Source organism: Hemitrygon akajei, chromosome 6, assembly GCF_048418815.1.
Source record: "Hemitrygon akajei chromosome 6, sHemAka1.3, whole genome shotgun sequence".
Classification (NCBI taxonomy): domain Eukaryota; kingdom Metazoa; phylum Chordata; class Chondrichthyes; order Myliobatiformes; family Dasyatidae; genus Hemitrygon; species Hemitrygon akajei.
The window spans coordinates 186,635,384-186,650,496 of NC_133129.1; the positions used below are offsets into that span (position 1 = coordinate 186,635,384).

Genomic DNA, 15,113 nt, shown 5'->3' on the forward strand with positions numbered 1-15,113 from the left:
ATGGTCTTCATCACGTACGACGTCAAGGCAACAGGTCTGAAGTCATTCAACTCCTTTGGTTGTGGTTTCTTCGGTACCGGGACAATACAGGATGTTTTCCACTGTCTGGGTACTCTTCTCTGCTCCAGGCTCATGTTGAAGATGCGCTGTAGTGGTTCTCCCAGATCAGTCGCACAGGCCCTCAGTAATCGTGGGGAAACTCCATCCGGTCCAGCCGCCTTGCTGGTACAAATCTTCCTCAGTTGACCTTCCACCTGTGCAGCCTGACCTCACTATCCGCTGCAGGGTCTTGCGATCCGAGATGGTGCAATTTCCGAACCAGGCAATGATGCAGCTGCTCAGGATGCTCTCAGTACAACCTCTGTAGAATGTGATGAAGATGGGGGGTGAGAGATGGACTTTTCTCAGACTTCGCAGAAAGTAGAGATGCTGCTGGGCTTTCTTTGCTATGGAGCTGGTGTTGAGGGACCAGGTGAGATTCTCCGCCAGGTGAACACCAAGAAATTTGGTGCTCTTAACTATCTCTACTGAGTAGCTGTCAATGTTCAGCGGAGACTGGTCGCTCCGTGCCCTCCTGAAGTCAACAACCATTTTGTTTGTTTTGTTCACATTCAGAGATAGGTTGTTGGTTCTTCATCAGTCCATTAGCCACTGCACCTCCTCTGTATGCTGACTCGTCGTTCTTGCTGATGAGACCCTCCACAGTTGTGTGAGTAGAGAGCTTTAGAAAATTACAAGGGCGCCAGGTAAGACCATAAGACAAAGGAGCAGAAGTCGGCCATTCGGCCCATCGAGTCTGCTCCGCCATTTCATCATGAGCTGATCCAATCTCCCCTTTAGTCCCATTCCCCTGCCTTCTCACCATAATCTTTGATGCCCTGACTACTCAGATACCTATCAATCTCTGCCTTAAATACACCCAATGACTTGGCCTCCACTGCCGCCCGTGGCAACAAATTCCATAGATTCATCACCCTCTGACTAAAAAAATATTATTGCATCTCTGTTCTGAATGGGCGCTCTGCAATCCTCAAGTCATGTCCTCTCGTACTAGACTCCCCCACCATGGGAAACAACTTTGCCACATCCACTCTGTCCATGCCTTTCAACATTCGAAATGTTTCTATGAGGTCCCCCCTCATTCTTCTAAACTCCAAGGAGTACAGTCCAAGAGCGGTCAAAGGTTCCTCATGTGTTACCCTCTCATTCCCAGAATCATTCTAGTGAATCTTCTCTGAACCCTCTCCAAAGTCAGCACATCCTTTCTTAAATAAGGAGCCCAAAACTGCACACAGTATTCCAAGTGAGGTCTTACCAGTGCCTTATAGAGCCTCAACATCACATTCCTGCTCCTATACTCTATTCCTCTAGAAATGAATGCCAACATTGTATTCGCCTTCTTCACCACCAACTCAACCTGGAGGTTAACATTAAGGGTATCCTGCACGAGGTCTCCCAAGTCCCGTTGCACCTCAGAACTTTGAATTCTCTTCGCATTTAAATAATAGTCTGCCCGTTTATTTCTTCTACCAAAGTGCATGACCCTACACTTGCCGACATTGAAAGAGCTAAGAATGAAATTAGGAGAGCTAGAAGGAGCCATGAGAAGGCCTTGGCGAGCAGGAGTAAGGAAAACCCCAAGGCATTCCACAAGTATATGAAGAGCAAGAGGATGAGCCGTGTGAGAATAGGACCAATCAGGAACGATACTGGAAATGTGCGTGGAGCTGGAGGAGGTAGCAGAGGTACTTAATGAATACTTTGCTTCAGTATTCACCAGTGAAAAGGACCTTGGCAATTGTGGGGATGACTTACAGTGGACTGAAATGCTTGAGTGTATAGATATTTAGAAAGAGGATGTGCTGGTGCTTTTGAAAAGCATTAAGTTAGATAAGTCACAGGGACCGGACAAGATGTACCCCAGGCGACTGTGGGAAGCGAGGGAGGAGATTACTGAGCCTCTAGTAATGATCTTTGCATCATCAATAGAGATGGGAGAAGTACCAGATGATTGGAAGGTGGCAGATGTTGTTCCCTTGTTCAAGAAAGGGAGTAGAGATAATCCAGGAAATTATAACCAGTGAGTCCCGTAGGAATCTGTTGTGGGAACCCTCCTCTTTGTGATTTTTTTAAATGACTTGGATGAGGAAGTAGAAGGGTGGGTTCATAAATTTGCTGATGATACAAAAGTTGAGGGTGTTGTGGATAGTCTGGAGGTTGCAGCAAAACAGCCATAGGATGCAGAACTGGACTGAGAAGTGGCAGATGGAGTTCAACCCAGATAAATGTGAAGAGGTAGGTAAAATTTGAACATAGGACATAGAACGTAGAAAATCTACAGCACAATACAAGCCCTTCGGCTCACAAAACTGTGCCGAACATGTCCTTACCTTAGAACTACCTAGGCTTACTCATAGCCCTTTATTTTTCTAAGCTCCATGTATCTATCCAGGAGCCTCTTAAAAGACCCTATCGTTTCCGCCTCCACCACCGTCACCAGCAGCACATTACACGCACTCAACATTCTGCGTAGAAAAAACTTACCCCCTGACATCTCCTCTGTACCTACTTCCAAGCAGCTTAAAACTATGCCCTCTCATGCTAGCCATTTCAGCCCTGGGAAAAAGCCCCTGACTATCCACACAATCAATGCCTCTCATAATCTTGTACACCTCTATCAGGTCACCTCTCATCCTCCGTCACTCCAAGGAGAAAAGGCCGAATTCACTCAACCTATTCTCATAAGGCATGCTCCCCACTCCAGGCAACATCCTTGTAAATCTCCTCTGCACCTTTTATATGATTTCCACATCCTTCCTGCACTTAGGCGACCAGAATTGAGCACAGTGCTCCAAGTGGGGTCTGACCAGGGTCCTGTACAGCTGCAACATTATCTCTTGGCTCTTAAACTCAATCCCATGATTGATGAAGGCAAATGCACCGTATGCCTTCTTAACCAGAGTCAACCTGCGCAGCAGCTTTGAGTGTCTTATGGACTCAGACCCCAAGATCCCTCTGATTCTCCACATTGCCAGGAGTCTTACCATTAATGCTATATTCCGCTATCATATTTGACCTACCAAAATGAACCACCTCACACTTATCTGGGTTGAACGCCGTCTGCCACTTCTCAGCCCAGTTTTGCTTCATATCAATGTCCCACTGTAACCTCTGACAGCCCTCCAAAGGGTATGTGAGTTACAGGCCAGCTCTGAACCCAGAGGGGACCAATATCCTTCAGGGTAACTTTGCCAGAATTATTGGGGAGGGTTTAAACTAATTTGGCAGATAGTTGGGAACTGGCCTGATAGGGCTGAGGATGGGACAGTGTGTAGTGATACTTTGAGGAAGGACAAGCTGGTGATAGGGCACATTTGCAGTTTGAAGCCTTAAAGATAGAACCTAAACATGCAGCGAATGAGTTTTTATCCGCTTCTGTGTTTAGATTTATTAAAGGTTTAATAAAATGCTGACTCAAAGGCAAATGTATCTGGTCATTCTTGTGACTGTTCATAGTAACATATTTGGGAATAACATTTGGAGCAGACTTGCTCTTCTTCAGTGCTTCTATATCCCTTCCAGAATATCTCAAAATAATTTACAGTGAAGTTGTGTCATTGTATGGGAGAAGTGGCAGCTTGTTAGTGTTCCCCAACATATCATAAAATGATGAGATAACTTGCTTGAATTTCTGTTAATTAAATAAACACTTGGCACAGGGTTCTGGGCAAAACCCTGTTCTTGGTATGATTGCCTTTGAGATTTTTTTTTGTGTCCACTTGTAAGAGCAAATGGACCTTAAAGAGATTGAACTTGAGAGGTATGGATGTACATGGAAGGGAGGGGTATGGAGGACCAGATACAGGTCAATGGAATGTGGCAGAATGATTTTTTGGCATGGTGTAGATGGGCTGAAGGTCCTGTTTCTGTGTCATGGTGCTCCATGACTCTATTACACTTAACTCTGTAGTACTGCATTTTCAACCCTTTCAGTTGGTTACGGTGGATGGAACAGAGCTATGGGTTTCCCATTGCAACCTGCAGAATATGGACACATTTTCTTCCTCTCTGGTTGATTCATCATATGGCTTTGAGACCTATTGTTTGTTGGGGTTGACCATAGTTGTCATGTCCTAGCTCTCTATGTGATACACAAGTCAGAGCAGTACGATATGGAGAGTAAGCTGTTGTCTGCGCAGCAGGCTCCTATTCCCCACACAACTAATGAATCCAATAAATTACAATAAGGAATATATATGTAAAAAAAAAAGTGAGGTAGTGTAGATGGGTTCATTGTCCATTCAGAAATCTGAGGGCTGAAGGGTAGAAGCTGTTCCTGAATCATTAAATTTGTCTCTTCAAACTCCTGTACCATCTCCTTGATGGTAGCATTGAGAAGAAGGCATGTCCTGGGTGATGGGAGTCCTTAATAATGGATGCTGCCTTCTTGAGGCATCGCCTTTTGAAGGTATCCTCAGTAGTGGTGATGGAGCTGGCTGATTACAACTTTCTGCAGACTTTTTTGATCCTTTGTAGTGGCCCCTCCACACCAAACGGTGATGTAACCAGTGAGAATCCTCTCAACAGTAGAAATTTGGGAGAGTCTTTGGTGACGTATCAATTCTCCTCAAGCTCCTACTCAAATACAGCCCTTGCTGTGCTGCCTTTGTAATTGCATCAATATGTTGGGCCCAGGATGGCTCTTAAGAGATATTGACACAACACAGTGACAGTGCTGTTATTTGCAGGGATGTTTGTAATAACAGATCAGTGGGAGTCGGGGCTGTCAGCAATGTCTTTCTCTTTAGAGCTGGATAGTCGTGGGCACGCTGCCGACAAGATGACCAGACGCTGGCGAAGTTGTTCAGTCAGCTGATCTTCTGGCATTTCTTCCGTATCTGCCCAAGAGTCAGAGGCCACCCAGCCTCCTGAGCCTGCTTCACGTCCAGTTAGAACGAACAGCCAAAGACCTGAGGGAGGTGGCCATGAGCACTGATGTCAAGCACAGCTCCTTCTCCCAAGCTACAGGGGTGAGTGCCAGAGGCAAATATCTGCTCATCTCGAGCTCTCCCAGAGGCTGGGCTGCCATGCCGATGTGTTCAGAGCTGCTTGCTTATAAATAAAAGCAGCCTGTCTTATTACAGCAATTCCAGGCCTGAATTCAAATGCCTGCTTCTTTCTCTGGGCCTACAAATATAATATGGGGTGCCACAGTAGTGCAGTAGTTAGCAGCTCAGGGCGTTGGAGTTAGCAGTTCAATTCTGATGTCAGCTGTAAGGAGTTTGTATGTCCTTCCCTTGACTATGTTGCTTTCCTCCTGCAGTGATGTGCCAGTTAGTGGGTTAATTGGTCAATGTAAATTGTCCCATCATTAACTGAGGTTTAAATAGGTAAGTTGCTGGGCTGTATCACGAAATAAATCAATCAATAGATAGATTGAAATCAATTAGGTATCACCTAACAGGATCCATTGAACACAGAAGGCCCTTTGGCCCACAATGTTGTGCTGACGTTTTAACCTACTTTAAGATTAATCTAACCCTTCCCTCCTACATAGCCCTCCATTTTTCTATCATCTAAGAGTCTCCTAAATGTTTCTAATGTGTTTGTTTCTACCACCACCCCACCAGCATTCTCCATGCACTCTCTTTGTAAAAAAAAGTTACTTAACTTCTGACATCCCCCCATATACTTTCCTCCACTCACTTTAAAATTATTGAGGACGGAAGAAATAAGAGTAGCCTCAGACAGCCCCATGAGCTCTGACCAGTGACCAATCGGGAGATTAGAAGCTTGAGAGGAGGGAATTTCATTAGGTCCACTGACTGCATAGGAAAAGCGGCCAAGCACTGCAGTTTCTTGGAGCTTTGACCAGCAACCAAGCAGTGTTTGGAATTGATTAGCAAGAACAAATTAAAGGAAGGCAGGGACAAGCTCAATGGCTGTATTTGGAGTGGATATAGTCAGAGTGGTGATCTTGAGGGTTTAGCTATTTGAGGCTTCGGTGAAGAGAGTCTTCCGTCAGAGAAAGCAAAAAAGAAAAGCTCTAGGTAGCGTTTTTATTTCCCTCCCTTCTTTACATTTGCTCACTTAGGACAGTGGAGATGCTGTGCAGGATAGTGGAATGCTCCTCTTGCAAGATGCGGGAAGGCAAGGAGACCTCCAGTGTCCCTGATGACTACAACTGCAGCCTCTAACAATCCACGATAAGGAGTTGGAGCTGGAACTGGATGAACTCCAGATCATTTGGGAGGCTGAGGGGGTGATAGATAGGACATATAGAGAGGGTGTTACACCCGAGGTGCAGGACACAGGAAACTGGGTGACAGTCCGCAAGGGGAAAGGGGCTAAGGAGCCAGTTCAGAGTACCCCTGTGGTTATCCCCCTCAACAACACTTTGGATATTGTTATGTGGGATGACCTAACAGAGGAAAGTCACAATGGTTGGGCCTCTGGCACTGAGTCTGGCTCTGTGACTCAGAAGGGAAAGGGGAAGAAGAGGATTTGTTAGGTAGGGGAACAGAAAGGAGATTCAGTAGGTGAGAATGAGATTGTGGATGGGATGTTGCTTCATGGGTGCCAGAGTCTGGGAGATCTCAGATTGAGTCCTCAGCTTTCTCAAGTGGGAGGGTGAACAGCCAGAGGATGTGGTCCATGTAGGGACCAATGACATGGGTAGGGTGAGGGATGAGATTCTTCAAAGGGTGTTAGGTGCTAAGTTAAAGGGCAGGACCTCTAGGGTTGTGATCTCAGGATGACTAGGAAGATTATACAGTTTAGTACATGGCTAAAGAGGTGGTATGAGAATCATTGGGTTCTCTTCCAGGGAAGGTAGGACCTGTACAGAAAGGATGGTTTGCATCTGAACTGGAGGGCAGGGCCTGGCAAGGTGCTCCCGTCGACCCTGCGGGAGGCAAGTGCAGAAATTGCTGGGGCGCTGGCAGAGATATTTAAATCATACTTAGCAACAGGAGAGGTACCAGAGGATTGGAGGATGGCCATTTTCGTTTTGCTGTTTAATAGCAGCTCTGAACATAAACCAGGAAATTATAGGCCAGTAAGCCTGGGAGTTATTGGAAAATATTCTAAGGGACTGAATATTTAAGTTTTTGGATAGGTATGGACTCATTAAGGTTAGTCAGTATGGCTTTGTGTGTCATAGATCATGTCTAACCAATCATATAGAGGTTTTCTAGGAAGTTACCAGGAAAGTTAATGAAGGCAAGGCGGTGGATGTTGTCTACATGGACTTTAGCAAAGTATTTGACAAAGTCCCGCATGGGAGGTTGGTCAAGAAGGTTCATTCACTCAGCATTCAGGATGAGGTAGTAAATTAGATTAGACATTGGGCTTGTGGGAGAAGGCAGAGAGTGGTAGTAGATGGTTGCTTCTCTGACTAGAGGCCTATGTGTAATGGAGTGCTGCAGGGATTGGTGCTGCATCCCTTGTTGTTTGTCATCTGTACAAATGATCTGGATGATAATGTGTTTAACTTTGCAGATGACACCCAGATTAGGGGTGTAGTGGATAGCAAAGAAGGCTGTCTTGGCTCACAAAGTGATTTGCATTGGCAGAAAAATGGCAGATGGAATTTAATGCAGACAAGTGTGAGTTTTGCACTTTGGTAGGACAACCTGAGTAGGTAGGGCACTGAGGAGTGTGGTAGAACAAAGGGATCTGGGAATACAGAACTATAATTTGTTGAAGAGCCGTCACATGTAGATAAGGTCATAAAGAAAGCTTTTGGCACTGTGGCCTTCATAAATCAAAGTACTGAATACAGGAGATGGGATGTTATGTTGAAGTTATAAGACACTGGTGAGCCTAATTTGGAATATTATGCATGGTTGTGGTCACCTGCCTACAGAAAAGATGTAAACAAGGTTGAAAGAGTACAGAGAAAATTTACAAGAATGTTGTTGGGTCTGGAGGACCTGAGTTACAAGGAAAGATTGAATAAGCTAGGACATTATTACTTGGAATGTAGAAGATTGAGAGCAGATTTGATAGAGATATACAGAATTATAAGGGATATAGATAGGGGAAATGCAAACTTTTTTCCACTGAGGTTGGGTGGGACTACAACCAGAAGTCATGGGTTAAGGGGAACATGAGGGGAAACTTCTTCATTCAAAGGGTTCTGAGAGTGTGGAATGAGCTGCCAGCACAAGTGGTGCATGTGAGCTCAATTTCAATGTTTAAGCAAAATTTGGATAGATACATGAATGGTAGGGGTATGGAGGGCTATGGTCTTGGGGCAGATTGATGGGAGTAGACAGTTTAAATGGTTTCCGCATGTCTAGGTGGGCTGAAGGGCCTGTTTCTGTGCTGTGCCTCTCTTTGACTCTGTGACTCTAAATTGTTCTGATATTCACTGCAGCTGTGCCTCAAAGAATTTTCCAACTTGACTTCATATTTCTGAAAAAGTACTCAAAGCAGGGAGAAAAATCCAAAAATCGGAGGCACGAAGGGACATGATCCCCTAAAGGTTAACTTGCAGGTTGAGTTGGTGGTAAGGAAGACAAATGTTAGTATTCATTTCAAGAGGACTAGAATATAAAAGCAAGGATGTAATGCTAAGGTTATATAAGGCATTGGTCACAGAGTTTCCTTAGCATAGTTTCCTTAAAGGAAAACCCTGCCTGACAAACCTAGTGCAATTTTTTGAGGAAATTACAAGTAGGCTAGATAAGGGAGATGTAGTGGATGTTGTGTATTTGGATTTTCAGAAGGCCTTTGACAAGGTGCTGCACATGAGGCTGCTAAACAAGATAAGAGCCCATGAAATTACGGGAAAGTTACATATGTGGATAGAGTGTTGGTTGATTGGCAGGAAACAGAGTGGGAATAGAGTATAGGAGCAGGGATGTGATGTTGAGGCTCTATAAGGCACTGGTAAGACCTCACTTGGAATACTGTGTGCAGTTTTGGGCTTATTTAAGAAAGGATGTGCTGACTTTGGAGAGGGCTCAGAGAAGATTCACTAGAATGATTCTGGGAATGAGAGGGTAACACATGAGGAACCTTTGACCGCTCTTGGACTGTACGCCTTGGAGTTTAGAAGAATGAGGGGGGACCTCACAGAAACATTTCGAATGTTGAAAGGCATGGACAGAGTGGATGTGGCAAAGTTGTTTCCCATGTCTAGGATTGCAGGGCGCCCATTCAGAACAGAGATGCGAAAAAATTTTTTTAGTCAGAGGGTGATGAATCTATGGAATTTGTTGCCACGGGTGGCAGTGGAGGCCAAGTCATTGGGTGTATTTAAGGCAGAGATTGATAGGTATCTGAGTAGTCAGGGCATCAAAGGTTATGGTGAGAAGGCAGGAGAGTGGGACTAAAGGGGAGATTGGATCAGCTCATGATGAAATGACGGAGCAGACTCGATGGGCCAAATGGCTGACTTCTGCTCTTTTGTCTTATGGTCACACTGCATTTGGAGTATTGTAAGCAGTTTTAGGCTCTTTATCTAAAAAAAAGATGTGTTGGCATTGGAGAGGGTGTGGAGGAGGCTGATGAAAATGAATCTGGAAATGAAAGGGTTAATGTATGAGGCGCTCTTGATGACTCTGGACTTGTACATGCTGTAGTTTTGAAGAATGAAGGGGATCACACTGAAAGCTATCAAATATTGAAAAGCCTAGATAGAATGGATGTGGAAAGGATGTTTCCAATAGTGGGCAAGTCTAGGACCAGAGTGTGTAGCCTCAGAATAGAGGGATCTCCATTTTGAACAGAGATGAGGAGGAATTTCTTTAGTCACGCGGTGGTGAATCTGTGTAATTCATTGTCAGAGACTTTGAGGAGGCCAAGTCATTGGGTATATTTAAAGTGGAGGCTGATGGGGTGAGGGGGTTCTTGATTAGTCAGGACATCATAGTTTATTGGTTGAAGGCAGGAGAATAGGGTTGAGAGGGTTAATAAATCACTCATGTTAGAACAGCGGCACAAACGCGATGGACTGAATGGGCTAATTCTGCTCCTTTGTCGTATAGTCTTCTGGTGTAATATCTGAATCTCTTAATGCCATGAAGTGTCATCTGGAAGTAGCAGTACCTCATTCCGACCCTGGATCTTCTCTGCCATTCGATAGAATAGTGCTGGATTTATTCCTGAACACTATTCACTAACTCTGTTCCATTTCTTCTCCAAACAAAAATCATTCCATCTCTGCTTTAACATTTTCAATTGTCCTCTGCTTGGGGCCAGACAGGCTTCCAAGCTTCCTCTTGATTTTTGAAATGCTTCCTGTCTCCTCTGGAATATTGAGTTCAGTTCTGGTTGCCTCATTATAGGAAGGATGTGGAAGCTTGAGTGAGGGTGTAGAGGAGATTTATTAGGATGCTGCCTGGATCTGAGAGCATGTCTTATGAGGATAGGCTGAGCAAACTAGGGCTTTTTGGTTTAGAATGGAGGAGGATGAGAGGTCATTTGATAGAGGTATACAGGATGATAACTGGAATTGACTGAGTGGACAGCCAGAGTCTATTTTCCCCAGAAGGGAAATGGTTCATATGAGGGGGAATAATTTTGAGGTGATTGGAGGAAAGTATGGGGTGGGGGGGGGGGGGGAATGTCAGAGGTAGGTTCTTTATACAGAAAGTGATGGGTGTATGGAACGTGCTACTGGGGTAGTGGTGGAGGCACATACATTAGGGACATTTAAGAGACTTAGGCATATAGATGATAGAAAAATGGAGGGCTATGTTGCAGGGAAGGGTTAGATTGATCACAACATTGTGGGTGAAGTATCTGTACTGTGCTGTTGGTTTCTATGTCCTTTAGTGTTGGATTTCTCTATCTGAAGAAATTGTCTTATCTACCATATCATCTTTGAGTCTAAATATTCCCTGACTTGTGTCCTGACCCCCTGACTAATCCCACTCTGGCCCGAGTCCCGAGTCCAGCCATGGATTGGGAGGTTGGGTGAGCCAGCATTCGACCCTCTGGCAAATCCCTGACTTCAGCCCCGACACCCTGACTGATCTCACTCTGGCCTGAGCCTTGAGTCCAGCTGTGGATTGGGAGGTTGGATCTGAACCTCTGATAAATTGCACATGTGCTAACATCAGAGACAAGCTGACCTGCAAGGAAGCTGCTGTCACCAGCTCTGTACAAACTGCTGGCTACATGTTTCACCCTGTAATTTAGGTAGGTTTGTTTTTTTGTCACATGTACATCGGAACATTGAAACAGACAGTGAAATGTGTTGTTTTGTGTCAAGAGCCTGTACCATCCGAGGATGTGCTGGGGACAACCTGCAATGTCGCCATGCTTCTGCTGCAAAATTGTTTGTCTTCTGCTCATTATCCCCAACCCGGACATTTTTTGGAATGTGGGGGGGAAACCCACGCAGTCACAAGTGGAACATGCAAACTCCTTACAGACAGCGGTGGAATTGAGTCGCTACAGTACTGCCCCAAATCCCTAACCCTGAACTTCAGAAAGTATGCCTAATTTATTCAATCTAGTCTGATAGTTTAGCTCTTACTGCTCCACTCTGTAAATTGGATTGAAGTCCATCTGCAGCCAGTCACAGAAGGTGCAGAGCTTAGAAGAGAGGGATGTATTGCATCCCTCTCTTGTCTGGGGTGGTGTATGACAATGCTCTGCTGCTTTGTAATATCAGTTGAGAATTCATGCAGCTGGTTTGTGGATTTATCTCCAAATCAGCATCACAGCAACAGAGTGTCTCCTTGTGTGAGGAGCAGAGGGATCTTGAGGTCCAAGTTTGTAGCTCTCTGAAAGTGGCTGTACAGGTTGATAGGGTGGTTCAGAAGGCATATGGCATGTTTGTCTTTATCAGTCAAGGCATTGAGTTTCAAAGTCAGGCAGCTTTATAAAAACTCTATTTAGGTGGCATCTGAAGTATTGCCTGCAATTCTGGCTGCCCCATAATAAAGAGGCTGTGGAGAGGGTGCAGAAAAGGTTTACCAGGGTGCTGCCTAGTTCACAGAGTTTGAGCTGTAGGGGAGGTTGGACCAACTTGGTTGGTTTCCTGTGGAACTGTGGAGGCTGATGGGAGATCTGATAGAGGTTTATACAATTATGAAAGACATAGATAGACAATATCTTTTTTCCCAGGGTTGCAATGTTCCCAGAGGACATACATTTAAGGTGAGAGGGGGTAAATTCAAAGGAGATAGGAGAAGTTGTGGGTGTCTGGGATGGTGGTAGGGGCAGATACATTAGAGACTTTTATGATGTTTGGATAGGTGCATTTATGTGAGGGAGATGGATTGATAGGGACATTTTGTAGCTAGAAGAGATTAGTTTAATTGGCAATGTGATTACGAATTTAATTGATTCAGCACAACATTGTGGGTTGAAGAGCCTGTCCCTGTGCTGTACTGTATGTTTATCACATGCTGGAAGTGAGACTCTGGTCTTATTGGACTGGAGGAAGAATACAATGGTGTTTAATGGAATGATTACTAAAGAGAATACTAATTCATACTAAATTGAATTTAGTATCATACTAAAGAGAATGTAGGAAATGGTTGCTGGATTTCAGATTCAGTGAGAACATAGAAGACTATGACAGAGTACAGGCTCTTCGGCCGACAATGTTATGCTGACCTTTTAACCTACATTAAGAACAATCTAACCCTTTCTCCCACATAGACCTCCATTTTTCTATCATCCATGTGTCTGTCTAAGAGTCACGTAAATGTTTCCTCCCTCCTCCTCTGCCACTGGCAGCATGTTCCATGCACTCCATAAGACCATAAGATATAGGTGCAGAATTAGGCCATTTGGTCCATTGAGTCTGCTCTGCCTTTTTCATCATGGCTGATCCAATTTTCTCTCAGCCACATTCTCCTGTCTTCTCCCCTTATCCCTTCATGCCTGACCAATCAAGAATCTATCAACCTCTGCCATAAATATACATAATCGTTTGGCCTCTGCAGCTGCCTGTAGCAAGGAAATCCACAGACTTGCCATCTATGTGGGGGAAAATCCTACCTCTGATATCCCCTATACTTTCCTCTATTCATCTTAAGATTATGTCCCCTTGGATTAGTCATTTCCACCCTTGGGGGGGAAAAAAGCTGTGGCTAAATTTGAGAGTGATAAACCTGAGTTTCCAAACCTGATACTGTGGACCTACTTGAAATTGCATTGTTGTGAAGCCAGGATTCACTAAAGTTTAATCTACTCTGCTCCTATAGTCATAGAAAAGTACAGAATAGAAACAGGCCCTTTTGCCCATTCAGTTCATGCCAAGTCATTTAAACTGCCTAGTCCCATCAATCTGCATTGGACCATAGCCCTCCATACCTCTGCTGTTCATGTATCTAAGCTTCTATTGAACATTGAAATCAAAATCGCATCCACCACTTGCACTGACAGCTCATTCCCTACTGTCACCATCCTTTGAGTGAAGAAGTTCCCATCAGGTTCCCCTTCAACTTTTGACCTTTAACCCTTAACCCATGTTCAACTCAACCACAGTGGAAATAGCCTACTTGCATTTACCCTATCTATACTCCTCGTAATTTTGTACATACTTCTTGCTTTTTATGTTCCTGTGTGTTCCTGAGGGTTCGTGCTTGGAGCAATGTTTTATTTAATGTCTACAGATGAGATGGACTCGGGTGTGCAGGATATAATTTCCAAATTTAGAAATGATACAAAAACCCAGGCTGTGTGAACTGTGATGGGATTGGGGGGGGGGGGGGGCGCGGGTAGATGTTATGGAGAAGTTCTTAGGTTGTGGAAATGACAGATGAACATTAAAACTAAGAGATGAGAGTTGTCACGAGGAAATCTGCAGATGCTGGAAATTCAAACAACAACACACACAAAATGCTGGTAGAACACAGCAGGCTAGGCAGCATCTATAGGGAGAAGCGATGTTGACGTTTCGGGCCGAGACCCTTCGTCATTTTGGTAGGAGGAATGAGAATAGGTGATACATATGTGGCAGCACATAAAAATTGTTGGAGGAACTGTACAGGTCAAGCAGACTCTATGGAATTAAGCAATATTGTCCACAGATGCTGAGTTCCTTCAGCATTTTAAGACCATAAGACATAGAAGCAGAATTGAGCCATTCAGCCTATTGAATCTACTTCGCCATTCCATCATGGCTGATCCCGGATCCCACTCAATTCCATACACCTGCCTTCTCACCAGATCTTTAAATGCCCTGACTGATCAGGAAACGATCAACCTCAGCTTTAAATATACCCACAGACTTGAACTCAACCACAGTCTGTAGTGGAGCATTCCACAGATTCACTACACTCTGGCTAAAAAAATTCCGCCTTACCTCTGTTCTAAAAGATCCTCAGCTGAGGTCCTCACAGTCCTTAATTTTGAGACTGTGCCCTCTAGTTCTGGATACGCCCACTAAAGGAAACATGCTTTCCACATCCACCCTATCTAGTCCTTTCCAAATTCAGTAGGTTTCAATGAAATTCCCCCCCTTCCCCTCCCCCCGCATTCTTCTTTCTAGTGAGTATAGGCCCAAAGCTACCAAACACTCCTCATATGTTAACCCCTTAACCCCTTCATTTCCAGAATCATCCTCATGAACCTCCTCTGGACTCTCCAATGACAACACATCCTTTCTGAGCTATGGGGCCAAAAACTGTTGACAAAACTCTAAGCGCAGCCTGACTAGTGTCTTATAAAGGCTTAACATTATCTCCTTATTTATATTTTTTTTATTCCCTTGAAATACATGCCAACATTGCATTTGTCATCTTAACCACAGACTCAACCTGTAAATTAACCTTCTGGGAGTCTTGTATGAGGACTCCGAAGCCCCTCTGCACCTCTGATGTTTGAACCATCTCCCCATTTAGATAAAGACGTAAAAAAAAGCTGGATGAACTCAGCAGGTCGGGGAGCATCCGTTGAAAGGAGCAGTCAACGTTTCAGGCCGAGATCCTTCGTCAGGACTAAAGAAGGAGGGTCTAAAGGGTCTCGGCCCAAAACGTTGACTGCTCCTTTCAACGGATGCTCCCCGACCTGCTGAGTTCATCCAGCTTTTTTTAACGTCTTGATTTGACCACAGCATCTGCAGTATACTTTGTGTTCCCCATTTAGATAATAGTCTGCACTCTTGTTCCTTTTACCAAAATGCATTATCATACATTTCACAA

General features: G+C 44.5%; 1 protein-coding gene across 4 annotated transcripts in view; it reads left to right on the top strand.

Moving 5' to 3' along the window:
- Positions 1-15,113, top strand: part of phrf1 (PHD and ring finger domains 1) — a 179,922-nt gene that overhangs the window by 52,372 nt on the left and 112,437 nt on the right. The window contains exon 1 of one of the 4 annotated variants that reach the window (XM_073049974.1): positions 4,811-5,030. The exons of the other annotated variants lie outside the window; for them this stretch is intronic. Within the exon in view, the coding sequence (XP_072906075.1) occupies positions 4,996-5,030 (35 nt within the window). The 5' untranslated portion in view covers positions 4,811-4,995. Of the gene's footprint in view, positions 1-4,810; positions 5,031-15,113 lie in introns of those variants that run through there. 4 annotated transcript variants of the gene reach the window in all.